Source organism: Oncorhynchus kisutch, linkage group LG6 (assembly GCF_002021735.2).
Source record: "Oncorhynchus kisutch isolate 150728-3 linkage group LG6, Okis_V2, whole genome shotgun sequence".
NCBI lineage: Eukaryota > Metazoa > Chordata > Actinopteri > Salmoniformes > Salmonidae > Oncorhynchus > Oncorhynchus kisutch.
Genome location: NC_034179.2, coordinates 78,172,024 through 78,195,092, shown reverse-complemented (window position 1 = coordinate 78,195,092; position 23,069 = coordinate 78,172,024). Strand labels below are relative to the sequence as shown.

At 42.6% G+C, this 23,069-nt stretch overlaps 2 protein-coding genes across 2 annotated transcripts in view; one reads left to right on the top strand and one right to left on the bottom strand.

The window, feature by feature from the left end:
- Positions 1–18,817, bottom strand: part of LOC109893524 (growth factor receptor-bound protein 2) — a 44,728-nt gene extending 25,911 nt beyond the window's left edge. Inside the window, exons 1-2 of the mRNA XM_020486772.2 lie at positions 18,562–18,817; positions 16,996–17,282 (exon numbers count right to left, since the gene is read on the bottom strand). Of these exons, the coding sequence (XP_020342361.1) occupies positions 16,996–17,073 (78 nt within the window). The 5' untranslated portion in view covers positions 17,074–17,282; positions 18,562–18,817. The remainder of the gene's footprint in view (positions 1–16,995; positions 17,283–18,561) is intronic.
- Positions 18,818–20,446: 1,629 nt separating this feature from the next.
- Positions 20,447–23,069, top strand: part of LOC109887836 (melanin-concentrating hormone receptor 1-like) — a gene marked incomplete at its 5' end in the record, with an annotated part of 34,155 nt that continues 31,532 nt past the window's right edge. The window contains one exon of the mRNA XM_031825980.1: positions 20,447–21,034. Within this exon, the coding sequence (XP_031681840.1) occupies positions 20,447–21,034 (588 nt within the window). The remainder of the gene's footprint in view (positions 21,035–23,069) is intronic.

The window sequence follows — 23,069 nt, the reverse complement described above, 5'->3', positions numbered from 1 at the left end:
ACCCATTATTACAATGGAAGTCGGGTCTGTCTACACGATAATCTAAAGATTGTGCAACATGCTCCCTGAAACAGATAAGCTAGAGGCATTTTGGCTACCATCATCAGCAGGGGAAGGTTAGCGAACAATTCAGACAACCCCATTACTGGTTGCGCTTGACATGTTCTGAAACACTGAGATTAGCCTAGTACTGGAGATTCAGCCATAACTCCACACTACTTCTGTGTAAGGAGAAAGGGCTCCAGTAGAATGTGCCACAGTGAAGCCAGTCAGGGAGGAGAGCAGCTGTCTACTCACACCCCCTGCCCAATCCCCATCCCCTGAGGAGGTTTTCTGAGGAATGGGGACAGCCAGGGATGGGAAGGACCAAAAATAAGCAGCAGACCAAAAGAGGTTGATAATGCAGGTTGATACTCGCTCCTCTCTTCACAGTAGAGCAGGAAGGGTGAATTGCATTAACAGGGAGGAGGAGACAGGGGTGGCAGAGGAGTCCTAATTAGGTCTTTGACTCACTGCTATGCTACGAAGCCCTGCTCCTCTCAGGAGGAGAGGCATGATGGACCAGTTCAGAGCAATCACACTCCTTGTGATCAGCTCAAGAAAAGTCCTCCGGGTAAATAGAAAATGAGGGCATCTCTATTTTATGGCAGCATCCAGCCCCACACGACGTGTATGAAGTCCAATTTATCAGTAGCCTATATTCCATGACCAGCTTGTTCCCATGTAAACAATATAAGCAGAGAGAATAACTTGTGTGTGACAAAAATAAAACAAAAAGGGCAACAGAATAAGAAGATTCCACAAGTCTTTATGTTGGCTAGAATCATCCTTTATCGTACATACATAAAGAACCATTAGATGTGGTTGATCTGCAGCATGGAGAAGGAGGCAGAGTGTCAGAGAGAGAGAGAGAGAGAAAGAAAGAGAGAGAGAGCGAGAGCGCAAGGTCTAACAGGGTGTTTATGTCCAGTAGCTGTGATCAAGGAGCATTGGGGCACCCTAATCCCTGCTTTAGAAGGGCGCTTTAACGAGCTTCACAGGCTGCCCACGATGGATTACCATGTTAGAGTGCATGCTGCAGCCGCCTCCCTCCCCACTCTCACTAGCAAACTCACTCTCTCCGTGTCTCTCTCCTTAGCCCAGCTTAGACGTCGGCTAGCAGCAGCAGCCTGGGTCTGGTGGTCTGCAGGCGCTCATGGTGATGAGCTCAGGGCCAGCCGCTAATGGGGTAGGGGACAGACTAATGTCATCTCTCAACTACAGCACAGTGGAGAGGAGGGGAGCGGGTGAAAGGATGACATGAGAGATAAGATGAGAGAGAGTGGGAGGTTGGAGAGTGACTCAGTTTGTGTCCACCCTGCAATGCAGAGGACCCTGGGGCTCCATCCAACCCACAGGTGTCTGCCTGCCTCAATGCCCTCGCCCATAAACCTAGGCGCACTCAGGGAGCCTATGACATCATCTGGTTAGATATTTATCAGTGACTCACATACACATGCACTCATCCAGCCATCAGGCCCAGTGATGCCTGACTAAAGCAATGGCCTGCTCTGATCCCAATTCCCCCATGAGAGCCACAAGCTGACTCTGGGCAGATAGCATTTACTGCTCTAACGAGCGCAGAGCCAGCAGACACTGTGGATGATGGAGAGACTAGGAGACAGGTAGCAGAGAGCCACTATGTTGACATGAAGAGCCCGATCTTGTCCTTTGGATCCTGGGCCAGCGTGGGTGGGCGCCAGGGTGAATCAGTGTCAAGCAAGCGGGCCTGCTGCCGCTTGCTTTCCCCAGAGAACATAGATAAGGATGCCAAACAGTTAAGACTCCATTTCAGTCCATTAACACAGTAAGGCAATATTTTCCATTTCCATCCTTCCGAGGGCAGTGACAACAGGGTGCCAGTGGTGTCATGGACAGAAAGCATTCCACTGTGTTGCTAAGGGACACCATGTTCACTGTTCAATCAGTGCCTCCTCTTAACTTCTGTCTCCTAAACATGACTCACAGCCGTGATACACTTACACAAGTCAGCCAGGTGCAGCATTAAAACTCCACATTACTGCCATGGCTTGTGTCATAGCACGTGTTCCAAGACAACTTCTAGAAAAGTTCCCCTGCTACCTAATAGGGTCACATTAGCGCTGTTCTGACAACAGAGGGGAGGGGGAGACATAGGCTTATTTAAGCACCACTCTCATGGGACGCCACACTTAATTAGAGAAACCCCATGACTCTCACTAGCTACACTTACAGCTACTGAAACACACAACGTGGCTGGTCCCTTAACACGGCAGGGGAACTTGGAAGGTTTCTCGCCAGGAGAATGGCGAAGCGGAGGCCCTCATCTGAACCAAAAACGTCACCGTGAGCACCACGGCGGGGACATTTTTTCCACTCCTGTGGACTTAAAAACAGCCCAATAATTTAACTGTAGGGTTTTGGGAATAAAAAATTGAAAATACAATTACTGGATCAGATTTGGTTTGAGTCAACTTGTCTGCTCAGAGGATTCCTGATGTATTAATCAGGCTCTGGTCAGTACTGGATTGGAGTGAGGGGAATGATCAGCATAAGGGGAGGGCACAGCAGGCACGGCTCTTCTCTCATCTGTGGTAAATCTAATGGGAGATGGGATCGATAGCTGCGCAGAGAGCTAATAAGTGATTAATCGGAGGCTTAACTGGCTAAAAGCTTCAGAGCTCCCCCTTTGAGAGTAAAAGCCTGGATAGTGATATGTCAGAGCCAAAAATAATAAGAATCACAGCTGAGAAAAAAGAACAAACTGCAATTAAAAAGAGAAAGGGGTTGAAAAGAGGGGTTGTGTAAACAAAATGTAATATGGGATCATGAAGTATGAATGAAATAGACTGAACAAAAATATAAACGCAACATGCAAAAATGTCAACGATTTTACAGTTATTATAAGGAAATCAGTTCATTGAAATCAATTCATTAATCTGTGGATTTCACATAACTGGGAATACAGATGTATTTCTGACCAAAAGGTACATCTTTAAAAAAAGTTAGGGGTACGGATCAGAAAACCATTCAGTATCTGGTCTAACATACATTTACCTCGTGTAGTGCGACATCTCCTTTGCATAGAGTTGATCAGGCTGTTGATTGTGGCCTGTGGAATGTTGTCCCACTCCTCTTCAATGGCTGTGTGAAGTTGGCTGTGCATTATCATGCTGAATCAGGAGGTGATGGCGGCGGATAAATGGCGCGATAATGGGCCTCAGGATCTCATCACGGTATCTGTGCATTCAAATTGCCATTGATAAAATGCAATTGTGTTAGTTGTCCGTAGCTTATGCCTGCCCATACCCTAACCCCACCAGCCACCACGGAGCATTGTTAACAACATTGACATCAGTAAACTGCTCGCCCACATGACACCATACACGCTGTGTGCCATGTACAGTAGGAACCGGGATTACTCCGCGAAGAGCACACTTCTCCAGCGTGCCAGTGGCCATCGAAAGTGAGAATACAACTCCGAACTGCAGTCAGGTCAAACCCCTGGTGAGGACGAATAGGGTGCAGATGAGCTTCCCTAAGACAGCTACTGACAGTTTGTGCAGAAATGTTTCAGTTGTGTAAACCCACAGTTTCAGCTGTCCGGGTGGCTGGTCTCAGACGATCCCACAGGTGAAGAAGTGGGGATGTGGAGGTCCTGGGCTGGCGTGGTTACACGTGGTTGTGAGGCTGGTTGGGCGTACCGCCAAATTCTCTAAAACGACATTGGAGGCTGCTTATGGTAGATAAATTAACCTTAAATTATCTGGCAACAGCTCTGGTGGACATTCCTGCAGTCAGCACCTCAATTGCACGCTCCCTCAGAACTCAGAAGCATTGTGTTGTGTGACAAAACTGCACATTGTTTAGTGGCCTTTTGTCCTCAGCACAAAGTGCACCTGTGATTACACAGGTTTCTTGATATGCCACACCTGGTGGATGGGTGATTTTGGGCAAAAGAGAAATGCTCACTAACAGGGATGTAAACAGATGTGCGCACATAATTTGAGAAATACATGTGTGTTTATGGAACATTTCGGGGATATTTTATTTGAGCTCATGAAACATGGGACCAACACTTTAAATGCGTTTGCGTTTGTATTTCTGTTGTTCAGTAAAGCTAATCCAGCTAATCTTTGGTGATGAGTAAGAGACCCACAGGCTGGTGTATTCTTACATGCCGTTTTGCACTTTGTAATCCAATGCAGCATTGTAGGTGTGGGGTGTAGTGATCGACTGTGCTGCGGAGACAGGAAGCTGCTGGGAGTGGAAGAGGCTCCAAACAGGACGTGAGAGCTAAGTTGTGGTGAGAGCTACACTGCACACACACACGCATGTACCAGTACACAAACTCAATCTGCATTCCAAGGTTCCCAGCACTCTGAAGTAGGAGGGACTTAAATGTTTGCTCATATGGGGGGATTGTTAATGGGACAATTGATTGGTACAACCATCAAACTAGTAGTAGTTGTAGTAGTAGTTTAAAGGATAATTTAAAAAAAGGTTCACATTAAACGTTATCAACTTCAATTTATCGTTATCACATGAATTCAGGCAATGTATCATGATATAGATTTTTGTCCATATCGCTCAGCTCTAATATAGACCAATTAAGGCCATCCTTTACCATTCACAGTGCCAAATGGGAGAGTGTTTGCTTAACACCAGCCTCCAGTTCAGCAGCAGAAGAGGAGTAGCGAGGGGAAGAGAGAGGCAGAGAAGGGCTTTAAGATCATGCTCTGCGGGCAGGTTTCAAAGATCTGCTGGGAGCTAAATTTGCCAGCCAGTCAAAACTATTCATCTTTATTTATTTAAGAAGAAAATGAGTGTGAGTGAACGCTGCTGAAGGCTACCGGGCAAACTCTCCACTTTGGCCTTCTCCTGGCCGTCAGTTATTGCTGCTTTATGGGAGCGAAAGTGGAACACCGCCTGACTGGAGCTCATATCAGGACGTCAGGTTGTCTTGATAACCTGAGACGTGCTTGGATACAAAGCAATAAGGAAGGTAACATCCAGCAACTTTCCCAGTGCTTAGGTCTAAAGATAGGATGCAATATCTCTCAGAAATTGCTGCGTAAAATGGGAGTGAGAAATATGTATTTTATAAACCTATTTTATATACCCCAAAAGTGTGCGTGCCCCAGTTTATAAAAACTGAACTTGACGTGAGAATGTCCTTTCCTCCATGCAAACTTTGGACCATGCGTATGCACTTCTTCTAGTAGTGGAAGTATTGTAGCAGGCAAGTAAGTATTTTGTGCAAATGGGATATAGGATGACACACTTACTTTAAAAAAAAACATAGCCTAATAACAAGATGCAGCCATTTGCCGTTAGTGAAAAGAGAGAAAATCTAGGCTGTGTTCAAATACACATACTAACATATTGTATACTCCATACTTAATGAGTATACACACACTAAATACTATTAGTTCATTTTAGTATACTGTAAACCAACGGTATCATTTCAGTTGAGCGTACTAGTGCATCGCCTGTCTATGCAACAGCTTGCTAGCATAACAACTTACTAGCTAAAAAATGTTGTATCTCAAGTGCCAGAGTGCACTCTGGGCGTTTGTAAATCCAGAGTGTATCGTTCTCAGAGCATTCAGAGCGCACACTGGACGCTCTGGCTGAGGAGTAGGGTGGATCCGAGCGTTCTGACCTCACAGCGGTAGTCAAGCACCCAAGCTAACTGGCTAACGTTGGCTAGCTATTTCCAGACACAAATGAGAGAACACCTCACTCTGACCATTTTACTCACCCAAGCAGAGCTGGTTAGGCTGTTTTCATGTTATCCATAGCGTTGGTGACTAACTGTGCTGCTGGCAACAATTTAATTACGCTTTTTTTTGCCAACGTTTACTGACACCGGCCGGGGGGGGGGGGGGGGGGAGATACCATTTTGGTGTTTTGTATATAGTTATTCCATTCAAAATGTATAACTTCACCAATATGGCCACATTTGGGCTACTTGTGTGGGACACCTGGGTGACTTCATGATAAATGTCATGTAGAACACTCATTTTGGAAGTTATCATTCTGAAACTTTGCACAAGTACTGTTGCCCTCTTATGTTTTTCACTGAAATTGTCCCCATCATCCTATCTGAATGTTTGTTTTGTCTTCTTCATTTTAAAGATACAACAATACAAATGAAAAAACATATGGTTTTTTTCCATTGTATTATCTAAACCAGATCTATTGTGTTATATTCTCCTACATTCAATTCACATTTACACAAACTTCAGTGTTTTCTTTCAAATGAAATCAAGAATATGCATATCCTTGGTTCTGAGCCTGAGCTACAGGCAGTTAGATTTGGGTATGTCTTCAGGCGGAAATTGAAAAAAGTAGGGGGTAGCTGTAAGAGGTTATTAAAGCAATGAATTTGTATCAGCTCTCGTCGGACTTCAGCTGCATTCTTTCTGCCATTTTCTTCAAATCTGAAAATGTAGTGAAGCCAATTCTGAAGAATTGCATTATGGGCCATAAAAGCACAGAAATAGTGTCCCCTGCTTGTATACTTCGTATTTGGGTGAATTTAGTACATCTGGGAACTTTTGGCATACTAACTATATCCATACCATGACCTATAAGCATACTACATACTCAATTTAAAGTCACAAATAGTACGGTTAGTATGAGCATTCGAACACAGCTCTAGTGTTTTATTTTCGTAATCTAAAATAATTTGACATAGGACTCATAACAGAATAAATTCCTCAACTTTTCTATCCGTGATGGGTTCATATTCCTGAATTCAACAAACTACCATGCACATCACTTATTCAATTGAGCATAAGTGAATAGATAAGCCATGTATTTCAAGTTCTGCTGTACGTGATCCCATAGGTCGCGCAGTTTATTGTCTACAGACATATTGAACAGGTGAACAACAATTTGCCATTGTATTATTTTTCAGAAACTGTCATCACAGTCCTTTTCTAAATACAGCATACCTTAACTTTCTGCCAACACAGTAAATAGACCGGTAGCTTATGTAAAATATTTGACAGTATGGGTAGGCTACAGTATTGAAGTACGATAGGAGCGTGACATCATAAACCTATTTAATCTCAGAGCCTATACCAAGGCAGGACATGGAAACAATTTATTGATAAACAAAATATTTAACAATTCGTTGTTTGTATAGAAGTGTGGGATGTAGCCAACATTTTAATTGATTCCAACATACAACCAATGTTTCAAAATATGCAGACAGGCAGGATAGGATGCATGTCGTTTGAAGAAAAAAAGCAGCTGCAAAATATCAAAACATTCTGCCCACACATCTACAGAAATGTGATCGTATATGTAATTGCTGCTTCTTTTACACAACTGCCGTGGCCTAATTTGAAATTATACAGCAAATAAAGTGCGTTATTGTCACCATAAAGGGTAAATGGAAGGCCTTTTCCAGGCAGAGTTTTATTGCTCGTACACGGTGCAGTTTTATGACAGGTCTGATTTATAACTGAAACATGAGTATGTAAGGCATGCATGGGGCCTCCCGAGTGGCTCAGTGGTCTAAAGGCGCTGCATTGCAGTGCTAGCTTTGCCACTAGAGATTCTGAGTTCGAGTCCAGGCTCTGACCGGGAGATCCATGTGGTGGTGCACAATTGGCCCAGCGTCGCCCGGGTTAGGGGAGGGTTCGGCCGTCAGGGATGTCCTTGTCCCATTGCGCATTACCGACTCCTGTGGCGTGGCGGGCCGGGGGCGCAGTGCACGCTGACACGTTTGCCAGGTGTACGGTGTTTCCTACAACACATTGGTGTGGCTGGCTTCCGGGTTAAGTGGGCATTGTCTCAAGAAGCAGTGCGGCTTGGATGGGTCGTATTTCGGAGAACGCACAGCTCTCAATCTTCGCCTCTACCAAGTTAGTCCGGGAGTTGCAGAGATGAGACAATTGGATACCACGAAATTTGGGAGAAAAAGGGGTAAAAAAATTTTTTTATAGAATGCAGCAAGTTTATCCATCTCAATATTTTTGTGCACGCACAGATGTGTCAGAAATGGGGCACGCAGAAATTTACGGAAGGTTTATAAATGAGGCTCCTATGTAATACACGATACAAGAAGTTACTCAAGTCACAAACCTAAACACTACTAGGCTATTCCCCTCAGGGGGGTTTTGTAACGGTGGATGAATTGAGATGGGTGAGTAAGAGTACAGTAAGCATAGCATTAAAACAATAAAATTACTTTAAAATCAGTAACATTTTTATTTCACATGACATACACTGACTGGACGCATCTGGCATCATGGCTTTTGTAGCCTTAGCTTCTGTTGTGCTAGAAGAGCACAGTGATGAGGTATTCACTGCCCTGCCATATGACATGACTGACTTGAGGTGCCCATAGGAAAAACATCTAGGGCAGATAAAAAAGGGGATTTACAGCTCACTGCTTCTACAATATGGCATTGGTCGCATTATAATGGCACTCTGGTTCTCAAATAGAGGGCTGTCTTTTGCTGTACAAATAGATCTGAAAAAGCACTGGCTGCATTCATGCTTCTCAAAGGAGAACTAGCCAAGAGCATAAAGAATAGGGGGCTTCAAGTTCCATTGTCAGAGGCAGAGGCCCCATCTTTTGATTCCAATCCCATAATGGCATGAGATAATACGCCTCCTTTCCAACTGAGATGTGAAATGACAACTGTCAAGCAGATCTCGTCATAGTGAGATTAGTGTATCATTCTAAACCCTAACCCAAAGGAGGATATTTAGAAAACCCCCAAAACGAGTTCCTTCCCCTTTTGAACACTGATGCAAAATCACATGACACACTGTGAACCTAAGCCATTCCGCACAATGTGAGAAAAAAATAAAATAATCTACCAGATATTTTTAGCTACTTACATTTTAGTGTGTGCAAAGATTATTCTATTAACATTCTCTAATTAGGTTAATATGTAAAGAAACGCAACACATTAGCATTGAGCAGAAATATCTAACAACTTTCAAATGTATGTTAAATAAAAACAGGAAGGTAGGAGTTACAGCTCTGTTGTGTACACCATTAACTGATAAGCAGAAAAAAACATTGTGCACCACCACACACACACACAAAGATGTCTATATGAGGTAAATTTTCTTCAATTATAGTTAGCCTGATATGGACAGTATAATTCAGGCCCAGACTACTATCAAGCGCCTGAGAAAACTCTTAGTAAGCTAAACAGAACGGGGAAAAAGGGGTAGAAAAAAGCAATTTTTGTAGGAACATTTCAGCCATTGTTGCTGTCAGAATGTGATTGTCCACTTAGTCTGTGCGTGTAGCAAATAAGAGGCATACATTTTGGTGTATAACTCAGTGTTGCAAATTAGAGAGGAGCCCTGGCTGGTCAATCAGCTGTGTGAGTCAGAGGTAGAGGCTGGGGAACAACGCAACCTGAATGCTCAACACAATGTGAAACCAACAGGACCATACACATCCCCACTGTGGTCAGAATCATAGGCAGGCCACACGAGTGGCTATGACCACTCACTCACACAGAAAACCCTGAAAAAGCTGTGTGGACACTCCTGATCTGCAAACTGATATTTAATTTCAGAATTTGTTCAAATTAGGTTATGGGTTAGGGTTTGGTTAATTAAGGAAAGGTTCAGTAATAATAAAAAAGTAATTTTGCAGGTCATCAGTGTTCTTACAGTCTCTCTCAGAAAACACATGAAGGGCAACACACTGAAAGGGTAACATCAAAGAGAACACAAACAGGCTACATATACATTCACACACAAAACGCATGCACAGACTAACTTTTCCACAGCTCAATCATGGTAAAACACTCTCGTGTAAATAGAACCAGTTTAAAGTCTTACTTCCCTCTTTTCGGGCAATGGAAAGAACCCCCAAAGAGCACCACGTAATTAGATAATAATGGCCTTCAGAAACCATGTAAAAAATCATGACCAGCTCTACTCCAAGAAATACAAATACCATGGGCTTTAGTGAACTTTAATTATTCAACAAGACATTGCATTCTAGCGAGAGAAATCAGTAACGCTAACTAATAATCCAAAGTGACTGCTGTCATATTCACACACAGAACCTACTGACTGAATACTGGGGGAAAGAGGTTTAAAGATATCTTGACTTCACGCAGTCGATCTTTTGAATCTGGATTATAGAATGATTTATATTTCTGAAAAAAATACATTGTCATGTTTATGAAACACAACAAAAGGCTTACACAGCAGCAGCAGCATGAGGCGATTAATGTATGTTACCTTCCAATCCCACCCCTTTCATCCCATCAATGGTCGAGCTTTAGATAACTAGTTATGTAAAGGGTCTTTTCTAAAAGCAGGCAGAAATGAGGGTGAAATAAATTGTTGTGTGGCACCAGCTAGTCGCTAAACATCTTCACAACTGTTTGGATTAAGAATCCTATTTAAACTTTAAGAGGCCTTCAGCTGATATCCCGTGATTGACATACAGTTTATCAATCACTGACATATACAACCCTTTCTTTCATCAGCTACACCACCAGACTGTAAACACTGACATCACAGCACAGCTTCTGGTTTGAGAGGGCCAACTCACAATCTTGTTCAGACGACAGAGACTCTTACAGTCTAGACTTCAGCCACCCAGAGACTAACAGTGACACACCGAGAGAGAGGTGACACAGAGACAACACAAGGGCTCAACAGATGCTCCTGTGTGATGGAGGGGGATAGAAAATAGAATACAAACGCTTTTTGAATGCAATACCTTGCATGGAAACTAAACTGGGTGTAATAATTCAGTAGACAGAAGAAACAGATACTAAGCTTTAAAGAGGTGAAAGTTACACATTATCATGATAAATACCTTGGAATAGATTAATTTAGGTATGTAGGCGTAGGCTAGAACTTTGTCATCAATCACAAGACACTGAAGCAGTATACTCTACAGTATGTGAACCTGACAATTTGCATAAAACACAGACTTAGAAACAGAACGGCTGAGCTACCTAGTTTCCTTTCCCATTTTTAAAATATCACACTGACAGCTTTTTCTGATATGATACCCTCAAATTAAACTGACTGATGCTCTATCACATATCAAAATGTCCAGACTGAATGGAAGCAGCAGTGTATTGGCCAGCAAGTGCCAACTATGACAGACAAAACCAACCAACGACATAAAGCACCCACCAAATTATTATAATTATTATCCATTAAAACAGGCTATTGGGAGGAGTTGAGGTTAATTTTCACACGAGGCCTAGTTAATGTGTTAATTTCCTTTCTGTGCCATTGAACCATTCAGTTATACAATAAGTAGACTATCTGAAGTGATTGTTCTGTACACAGAAATGATCACACTGTGGTTTGAGATGGAAAATGCCCATCTTGAGCACTAGCCATGTAGCAGGCCATTTAAAATGTGACCAACTCTACCTTGCAACTAGTGACTCTCAGACCTGCTAGTTTGGGAGCAAGCCAAACCTAAAAAGGAAAAATCCCACTCTCCTCAAATAGAAAGGGGTCAACCTCAAACGGTCACAATGATATGGAACGGCAGCTTGCCAAAAGGCAGAACACAACCCCTGGATTTCAAACTATTGGTTTATAATCTAGGATTCATCTTTTTAAGTGTAATAATCCAGTTATGCTCGGTACTCTTTGATGATTACCTTACCTCAGGTGAACAATTGGTCTGAAGAAAAACCCATGTTAGCAAATAGTGGTTGCTTCAAGCTGCCTTCAAGGTTTAGGCATATGGCAAAGACTGGAAACACAATCTTAGGCATTACCTTATGTGCATTTGCACATGCAGTAACTCTGCAATGGCATTTGCATTGCAGTCAATGAAAGTTATTCCTCACCAATACATGCCCCCCCCCCCCCCCAAAAAAAAAAACTTGAATAGTCCATCACATGGAAGCTGGTGTACTCAGCTTGATTTTGTGGTTTAGCCTACGTGCTAAACATGCCACTGTGTGAGGTGCCAATGGGCATTAACGGGGGATGGAGAGAGAATATGGGCATGTTCTGTCTTGTCCCACAGAAGAGCAATCTGGAGGGGAGAACATTCAGACATACATCCTGCTATCAGTAGAGTGAGGAAAGGAGGGGGGGGTTAAGAGTGATAGTTTGAGAAAGGGAGACTTGTCAAGTAAACCTAGTATCTATTGCTGTGAACGACTCTAAAGGGAAAACCTCAGTGAGTGACATTGGCAAGTCACTGCTACTGCAGAAAAACTGCTGTTCTGGGGGGTGTTACTCTAAATAGGCCGACCATCCAGTCTCCGAATATGGAGCGTGCTCGGCACTGTTCTGTTAATGACCCCTATTCACAGTCAGCTCACCCCCTGCACTCATTCACATCAACGAAGGCAATTATGATTAAAGGTTAATAAATCTATTTGAATTCAAATCACTTTTTGACAGCACACCTTTTGATTTAAACAAAACCTTCCATACAGATTTGCCCGTTGTAGAAGTGCACAGAAAGATACATTTTGGACCTGAATGTTTTTGCATTCAAAATTAACGTGCTCAAAGTTAACCTATTTTGTATATCTGGCCATACTATGGAGACATCCATGTCTTCATCACTGGAAAAGATAAACGGTTGAGATTGATATCACTTAACAAGTTGACAAACAGGGTCGTATACCTATTTTATAATTGTTCTTTTTCATATATTTTTTTACATTGTCCTTTAACCTTAAAAAGTCAATGATCTAAAAATGCACCAATTTTTTTCATATTACATATGTTGTAGCTTAGATCCTATTTTACATCTGAGGTTGTGTTGTGCCGCCATCGATTGAGACAACATGCTCTTGAATACAGGGTGGGTGTAATGTATTGGCCGATAAATGTACTAAAATGCAAATAACATTTCAACTTTCAAAATGGTACCACAAAGATGGTTGAGGTCCACACAGAGAATGTTGACTTGAATGGGAAGATAAGTTGATTTCAATTATACCGTCAATCTTCCATAGAAAACCTATTGAACTCATAGAAATATAGATAATAGAATATACATGACCAATTAAGTTGACATTCAACAGTGGGTAGACAGGTGGCCATCTTTTTGGTATAAGTTAAATATCAATTGCAATGGTGTACCAGCTAAATTGCAGTGGTCTGAAGGGATAGGTCCATTGTATTAATTATATTTCTAAAATTGAAATGAAACCCACCCTGTATCCAAGAGCATGTTGTGTCCCAACCGATGGCAGACACAACACAACATCCTCAGATATAAAATAGGGTCTAAACCAGGGCTGCCCAACCCTCTTCCTGGAGATTGACTGTCCTGTAGGTTCAGTCCAACCCTAATTTAGCATATCTGATTCAGCTAATTAAGGTCTTGTTGAGCAGCTAATAAGTAGAACCAGGTGTGTTAAATTAGGCTTGGACTGAAAACCCACAGGACTGTAGATCTCTAGGAAGAGGGTTGGGCAGCCCTGGTCTAAGCTATAACATAAGCAAATATGGGGGGGGAAATTATGGATTTTTTATTTAATTTAAATGAGACAAAAATAAACGCAACATGCAAAATGCTTATTTCTCTCAAATTTTGGTGCACAAATGTGTATTTCATCCCTGTTAGTGAGCATTTCTCCTTTGCCAAGATAACCCATCCATCTGACAAGTGTGGCATATCAAGAAGCTGATTAAACAGCATTATCATCACACAGGTACAACTTGTGCTGGGGACAATAAAAGGCCACACTAAAATATGCAGTTTTGGCACACACAATGCTACAAATGTCCTAGCTCTTCCATGGCCGGCACACATTGAGCACGTTTGGGATGCTCTGGATTGACGTGTATGACAGCGTGTTCCAGTTCCCGCAACTTTACATAGCCATTGAAGAGGAGTGGGACAAAAATTCCACAGGACACAATCAACAGCCTGATCAACTCTCTACAAAGGAGAGGTGTCGCACTGCATGAGGCAAATGGTGGTCACCCAGATACTGACTGGTTTTCTGATCCACGCCCCTATCTTTTTTAAGGCGTCTGACCAACTGATGCATATCTGTATTCCCAGTCATGTGAAATCCATAGATTAGGGCCAAATGTATTTATTTCAATTGAGTGGTTTCCTTATGAACTGTAACTCAGTAAAATCATAGAAATTGTTGCATATATATATATATTTTTTTAAATAGAAATTATAAAATAGTTTGACAACCCTGTTTATACATTTTTATTGTCACATACACTGGATAGGTGCAGTGAAATATGTTGTTTCACCGGGTCAGTCACAGTAGTGTGGCAGAATATTTTTTTTTTTGATTTTAAATTATATCAAATTCAACTGCTTATCTTTTCCAGTGATGAAGGATGTCTCATGGTGCGGTATGTAAAATGGGCAAACATGTATGGAAAATGTTTGTTTAAATCAAAAGGGATGCTGTCTAGGTGAATGAATTCAAATGGGATTCACCCGTAAGTGAGATGCACCAATCATTCTACTGAGGGCCCCCTGATGATTCCTAGGAATTGGATCCAAAACATGTCAGCCAAAGAACAAAGGCAGCACACAGAGAAAGGATTATGAGATGCAAGGTTCCAGGGACAGAGCAGGAGGGGCTAGCCAAAAGCACTTACTTATAGAGATTCTTTAGGACAATGAACCCTAGACCTTCCCATGCTCTGGTAGTGCATACTCCTTTCACATTCAAACTCATGTCTCTGCAAGGTAAACAGTCCTGACAATGTCCTTCTCGGTGTTGAGGATCTGATGTGATCAAGTATTAAAAATGGATTTGGAAAAAAACAGACTGTCTGAATCTCCCAATAAACAAACATTTCACGCTTGGTAGCGTGCTGTCTACTTCTAGAAGTTAACTTCTTTCAGAGTAACACTAACGATTCTGGCTTTGAAAATTGAGATTACGTTTTTCTTTGTCTGATAGGCAAATTTAATAAAGAATCCTTATATGTAGTTCTACTTTCTGAGCCCTCTCTCCCCCAGAGTCCCCTGGTGAGATAAGGACTCTTCAAAACCCCATAGCAAATCATATACGAAGACAAAAAAACAGGCCAAAATTAATTCATACATTGCCAGAGACTAAAAAGCTAAGTTGACTGCACCTAGTCTGCATACAATCCTTTGCATATTTATAAGTAAAGATATTCAAGAGACATGAGAGAACTCCTCAAGATCTTACTGACACATACGGAGGGCTGGATGAAGGGAAGCAGAATGGAAAGGCCGCTCCCAAACAAGGCCATTTTAAAATTTCTACCACAGATATAATGACACATATTCTCATATGGCAGGACCTACTTACAAAGTTAGCACTTAGATGAGGACTGAAATTAAACTGTTGGGGGGAGAACCTTTCATGTACATGGTTTTTAGATGCCCATGCAATCAAAACGAATTCTGTCTCTTTACTCACACCAGTATTCCACAGGTCTTTCACTGATCTCTGTCGACGATGGTGCCGAGGCAATGTGGCGGTCTAGCCTGTGGCTTACGCAACTCCTGCAGGAATTTTTGAGTATCGCTATGCTGCAGACTTTGCGTTCTGCCATCAAGCTGCTCGCCGCCTCGCCCTCTGATTAATATTTATGCAGAGGTCGGTGCTGCTGGGGGCTTGGGGAAGGGTCGTATCACAGGGGCCCAGCACCACGCTGGCATCTGAGGCTAGGAAGGACGCGAGTCTCTCCCTGGCTAGCCTACTCCTTGTCACCCCAGAGTTGGACCTGTCCTAAATCTACAGAGGGTAGTGCATACAGCTCAGTACATCACTGGGGCCAAGCTACCTGCCATTCAGGACCTAAATACTAGGCGTGTCAGGGTTTTAAAAATAAGTGGGAGACAACTACTGATACTGTTTCAACAGCAGTGTCCTCTCCAACTGCATGAGAGGCGGGTGGGTACCTGTTGCCTGTCAACACACACCGTTTTGGGTGTACGAAGAGGGACGGTCTGCACTGGTGTGTTATGTTCATCAAGTGTCCCAGAGGGGAAAATATCTCTGACATTTATACACAAATAGTGCATAGGGCATTCTGATGGGGTGTATGGACTGCTAATAGCCACACAAAACACCACAGAATGCCATAAATAGTTCAAAGGATTTAAAGTGTACAGAATCTTACAAACATGTAGTTGCTAGCAAGACAGAGGTTTAGTCCCATTTGCTACACACACACAATCATTTGAAATGGAAATCAGATAAAACATATGATAGCTGGTGTGCTTAGGCAGTAAATTTACCCCCTCTTTACCTAAAACCCATTGACATTCAAAGGGATTATGATGATTACATTTAAATCCCAGAGCACTTTCATAGACATTTTATTTATAATATCTTGTAGTCCCATGATGATCAAGCTCTGAAAATGGACTGAGCTCTTTTCAGGGAGCCTGATAGTGAGGCTTTGAGTAAGATGGCTGTCTGAAGTGATCCATTGGCCCCAGGTTGTGTCAGATTAGAGAAGTTGCAGGATTGGCATTTCAACACAGTGAAATAAACCCATCCGCAAATCCCTTGTGTTCCCTGTGTTGAGCCCCATCACTCTACTAGGCCCAAACCTTGTATTGAACGTACTATGATGTTGGCTTATTCATTGAATAAGGTGTCGCTTTAGATACCGATACTATACTGTGTGTGAAGGGCTGAGGAAAGAAAGTGCAGAGGAACATTGCAGAAGGCAACAACTCTGACAATTTACTTAATAACAAATAAGTTGTTGTGTTGCTGTTATTTACTAGACGTGGGACAATAAGGTCTTTGATATTTTCCATGACAAACATTTTATTGTAGCTGGTTTGCAATAGAAAAACATGTTAGTGTAATTCAAATGTAATTTTTCTTGACAATTGAGGGGCATATGCTCACAGAACAGCAATTTGATGTGCCAGTAAACATATATTTGTCCATTAATTGTAGATTAACAACCTTTGACGAGGTGAATTATACAATCATTTAAAACAGATAACTAGCAGCTACCAGGCCTTGCAATTACTTCATTTGAAGACAAAAAATGCACAAATCCTACCTTTAGAACTTCCCCACGTTTAAAACTTAACTCGTCATCAGCAGTGGCTTTGAAATCGTATTTGGCAATGGCCTCCATGTTACTGGTTGTTGGATACCCGTGGGTTTAGGGTACCTGATAGGGTGAATGCTGTTTTATTCCCTGTCGTTGATGCGTGGAGACCAGCAGTGTCAAAATAAAAACACAGTTCAAGTATTCCGTGATCGGTTGCTTGCTCCGAGTCGCTCCTCCCGTCTATGACCCGTTCCTTTAGGGCTGGATCCTCACATAAAGCTCACAGAAGGTATCTGCAAAAAAGGAGAAACATGCCACAAATTAATATCTAGCGTTTCTGTCTATGCATGGATGTTGTGTCGGTCAACCACTGTATGATGATGGGACTGAAATTGACAGATGTTCTTCTAAAAAGAGATGAAGGCAGACAGTTGACATCATTCGGGTGTGCACTTGATACATTTGATGCTGATAAAAACATTTTTAAAAACAGCAATGAGATGGGTGGAGATCGTTTTGCATGGCTGGTGCTCCAGGTGGACGGAGTATATTCATTTTAGATCGTTCCATTGGTCCTTAAGTGAAATCTCAGCCCACATGGGGCACCTGGCAATGCAAAACTAACAGTACCAATGTCAGAATAAAATCCACACTAGTGGTTGGCCAAGATTTGACAATTGACAGGCCATTGTTGGGTCAAGGAACGGGGGAGCACTAAAGTCTGTAGCTACTTGTTGTAGTGCAACATGCCTCATACGAGGTTTACTAGCTCTCCAATCAGATTCGTTGTTTACTAAACATTTCTTAGCCTGCTTGATACACACACAACAATCAAAACCAGCACTGGAATATACCATTTCTGCATCAATTCGATACTTTCTGCTACGTAGGTCACTACTAGTTACCCAGGCTTACTTACCAATCATGCGAAGTACGTTATATTAAGTGACTAGCTAGTTAGTTGGTGAACAACATCTTTCTATGTTATTATTTGACAATTCACGTTTATGGGAGACTTTCAGGCAACTCTCGGTATCAGTTTGTTTCTATCTGTGACACAGCTTCCACTTGTAGGAAAGTCAGTTAACTAACGTTAGGTACCCACATTATGGCCAGTGACATAGCCAATTCTACTACATTTCCGCTAAAGTGTTACAGTAGATAAACTGTTGGTTGTACTGTGAAACACCGTTTCCAGCTGTTTTGAATTAGAGCTAGGAGCCAGTTAAAACGCTATACATGTGAAAGTGGAAGCTAACGTTAGCTAGCAACTAGCCAAAACGAAAAAGCTAGCCGGCTATTTAGCTAGCTACTTGTAACAACGAACACAAATTTAAAAAACACCAACCTATTTAGCCAACAGTTATTTGTTTAATATTTAGGTTAAATGTTTGTGTGCAGTTATGCATGTCAATTCGTAGTTTTCTGCATGGCAAGCAGATAGGCCTATTAGCTAGCTACAGTACTATAGCTATAAAAAATATATAAAAAAATACTTTCGTATGCTAACCGACACTGTAGCTGGCTGGCTAGCCTTTGCTTTGTATTCAGTAGAACGAGACAAAAACTCACCCGCCAGTTTAGCTGTGAAATGTAAACTTCTTGCTTGATCAAATGTCCTTATTGTTTATGATCCACCCTTTGCAGTTTTGTTAGTGGAGGTAAATGTACAAAATCAATCTGTTTTTGCTTAAACCCGAACTAGCCAGCGACGTTAATTTCCGCTTCCTTCCAGATACTTGGGGTGCTGCTGCTGCTGCTTCGGCTCCTGCCTCGCGCTGTGAGCAGGGTGTCTGACCGGACCATAGGTCTCGCCTGCGAGCCACTGGACCGTCTATCGCGATACTTTCACCTGATAGCGAGCTGCTCTGTGGTTGCATTGCTCTTTTTTACTTGATTCAAGTACAGCGCAAATATATGTATCTCTGTTTGTCACATAACTTTGGTGTGCCTGATGCAGCAATAGGTAATATAGATTAAAGTGTTGTTGTACTATTTAAAACACATTTCTGTTACATAGCAAGTTAGATGGTGAAAAACATAGGAAAGTGCGTCACCTAGTGGCAAATGGTGTCTACTACCCTGGTGTTATGGGAAAATGAATAATTGGAATACAAATAGCTACATTTGGAGGTATTGTCAATGTCCCCCTATCTTGGAAATTGTGGCACGTTTTTTTTCATCACTGTAAACCTCATAGGCTCTCTTTCAAGAACTATTCTTGTGTGAGGGAGTGCTTTGATTAGCAACACTGCTGGTGTAAAGATAGAAGAAGACCAATTGGATTTTGAGGAGAGGCTACAGAAATAGGAGCAGGAAAAGGTCAGTTTGTACAAATTCACCCCGTCTCCACTGAATTACTTTGATTGATTGATTAATTGGTGTACTAGAATAATTGGAGCCTGGTTCATCACCAATAATTACAGTGCACAGCATAGACAAGGGCGCCCGTGCCTTTCTTTGGGTCTAAGATGTTTACAATCGGGTTGTAAAGAATGTTGAGTAGTTGCAAGTGTTTCACCTGAGAAGTATTATTATCATTATTTTGCATTGTGTTGTCTTTTTGAGACTGTGATGAGGACAAGGATTTTCCTGAATATATTTTGATGTCATTACAACAATTCTTGCCACTATGAAATAATACATTTCACTATTCGACTGCATCTATTTGAGCATGAAGTGGGTTTTATTGACAGTAGCCAAGCAGAACAATAATAGTATAGCCTACTGATGATAGAATATTCATTTCTATAGTCTACTCTGATAATAATTAGGCCAACGTTATTTGCCTGTTTTCACATCATTTTTCATTCAGAGCCCATTCTTTTGTTGAGCTTAGTCTAACTTCGAAATGGACTTCGAAAATATATTGAATGACAACTGATCTCAGACATTTCTCCCATCATACAACTCATCCGAAAGTCCAGCAGGTAGCCTGTGATTTTCCTGATTTCATGCATGAATGTTATAATGTAAAATCAATGTTAATTAATTCAATGTTATCCTCGGAATTTAGTCCTATGACTTTTACTTTACATTTGAGTGAAATTATTAAATGTGAACGCGTGGTTTAATTAAACAACAAGGCCCGAGGTGTGGTATATGGCCAAATACTACAAACCCCCAAGGTGCCTTATTGCTAATATAAACTGGTTACCAACGCAATTAGAACAGTAAAAATAAGTGTTCTGTCATTCCCCTGGGATACCATCTGATATACAACGCATTCAGGGCTTGAACCACCCAGGTTATAATTAGCAATGAATATCAACACCACATGAGTTGACAGCTCCCATCTCTGAGGATTAGTTTGGAGTCTTTGATATTTGTGATGTAGCAGCCAGGAGTGACATTATACTGTTAGTAAAAATCAAGACTTACTGTATGCAAGCGAACACCTGTCTGAATGACACTGCAACATGAGACTGAATGTACTTTTCCTGTCAAACTTACCTAAAATGATGTGCCCTACCACAACGTCCTAATGCCCAGCATTTTTGGTGTAATCTGCTTCTTTGGGATTATTGGCAACTGCATTGTCATCTACACCATTGTGAAGAAGACCAAGTTCCGAGCCCAGCAGACAGTGCCGGACATCTTCATCTTCAGCTTGTCTTTAGTGGACCTCCTCTTCCTCCTGGGCATGTCCTTCCTCATCCACCAGCTCCTGGGCAACGGTTCCTGGTGCTTTGGTGACATCATGTGCACGGTCATAACCGCCCTGGACTCCAACAGCCAGATAGTGAGTACCTACATCCTCACCGTCATGACTCTGGGCCACTCCTTGGCCACGGTCCATCCCATCCGCTTCAACCATGTGCGCACACCCTGCGTGGCGGGGGCTGTGGTGGGGCTGGTGTGGGTGCTCTCCCGGGTCTCCATCACTCCCGTGTGGATGTATGCTGACCTTATGCCCCGAGGTGACAGCTCAGTGGGTTGTCCCCTCCTGCTGCCCAATCCAGCCACTGACACCTACTGGTTTACCCTCTACCAGTTTGTGCTGGCCTTCGCCTTGTCTCTGGTCATCATCAAATCAAAATCAAATGTATTTATATAGACCTTCTTACATCAGCTGATATATTAAAGTGCTGTACAGAAACCCAGCCTAAAACCCCAAACAGCAAGCAATACAGGTGTAGAAGCACGATGGCTAGGAAAAACTCCCTAGAAATGCCAAAACCTAGGAAGAAACCTAGAGAGGAACCAGGCTATGAGGGGTGGCCAGTCCTCTTCTGGCTGTGCCGGGTGGAGATTATAACAGAACATGGCAAAGATGTTCAAATGTTCATAGATGACCAGCAGGGTCAAAGAATAATAATCACAGTAGTTGTCGAGGGTGCAACAAGTCAGCACCTCAGGAGTAAATGTCAGTTGGCTTTTCATAGCCGATCATTAAGAGTATCTCTACCGCTCCTGCTGTCTCTAGAGAGTTGAAAACAGCAGGTCTGGGACAGATAGCACGTCCTGTGAGCAGGTCAGTTTTCCATAGCCGCAGGCAGAACAGTTGAAACTGGAGCAGCAGCACGGCCAGGTGGACTGGGGACAGCAAGGAGTCATCATGCCAGGTAATGCTGAGGCATGGTCCTAGGGCTCAGGTCCTCCGAGAGAGAGAAAGAGAGAATTAGAGAGAGCATACTTACATTCACACAGGACACCGCATAAGACAGGAGAAGTACTCCAGATATAACAGCATATACTGCAGCATAAATACTGGAGGCTGAGACAGGAGGGGTCAGGAGACACTGTGGCCCCATCCGATGATACCCCCGGACAGTGCCAAACAGGCAGGATATAACCCCACCCACTTTGCCAAAGCACAGCCCCCACACCACTAGAGGGATATCTTCAACCACCAATTTACCATCCTGAGACAAGGCCGAGTATAGCCCACAAAGATCTCCGCCACGGCACAACCCAAGGGGGGGCGCCAACCCAGACAGGAAGATCACGTCAGTGACTCAATCCACTCAAGTGACGCACCCCTCCTAGGGACAACATGGAAGAGCACCAGTAAGCCAGTGACTCAGCCCCTGTAATAGGGTTAGAGGCAGAGAATCCCAGTGGAGAGAGGGGAACCGGCCAGGCAGAGACAGCAAGGGCGGTTCGTTGCTCCAGAGCCTTTCCGTTCACCTTCACACTCCTGGGCCAGACTACACTCAATCATATGACCCACTGAATAGATGAGTCTTCAGTAAAGACTTAAAGGTTGAGACCGAGTCTGCATCTCTCACATGGGTAGGCAGACCATTCCATAAAAATTGAGCTCTATAGGAGAAAGCCCTGCCTCCAGCTGTTTGCTTAGAAATTCTAGGGACAATTAGGAGGCCTGCGTCTTGTGACCGTAGCGTACGTGTAAGTATGTACGGCAGGACCAAATCGGAAAGATAGGTAGGAGCAAGCCCATGTAATGCTTTGTAGGTTAGCAGTTAAACCTTGAAATCAGCCCTTGCCTTAACAGGAAGCCAGTGTAGGGAGGCTAGAATTGGAGTAATATGATCAAATATTTTGGTTCTAGTCAGGATTCTAGCAGCTGTATTTAGCACTAACTGAAGTTTATTTAGTGCTTTATCCGGGTAGCCAGAAAGTAGAGCATTGCAGTAGTCTAACCTAAAAGTAACAAAAGCATGGATACATTTTTCTGCATCCTTTTTGGACAGAAAGTTTCTGATTTTTGCAATGTTACGTAGATGGAAAAAAGCTGTCCTTGAAACAGTCTTGATATGTTCGTCAAAAGAGAGATCAGGGTCCAGAGTAACGCCGAGGTCCTTCACAGTTTTACTTGAGACGACTGTACAACCACAATAGTGGTCCTAAAACAGAACCTTGAGGAACACCGAAATTTACAGTTGATTTGTCAGAGGACAAACCATTCACAGAGACAAACTGATATCTTTCCGACAGATACCAGGTATCTAAATCAGGTACAGAACTTGTCCGTGTAGACCAATTTAGGTTTCCAATCTCTCCAAAAGAATGTGGTGATCAATGGTATCAAAAGCAGCACTAAGGTCTAGGAGCACGAGGACAGATGCAGAGCCTCGGTCTGACGCCATCAAAAGGTCATTTACCACCTTCACAAG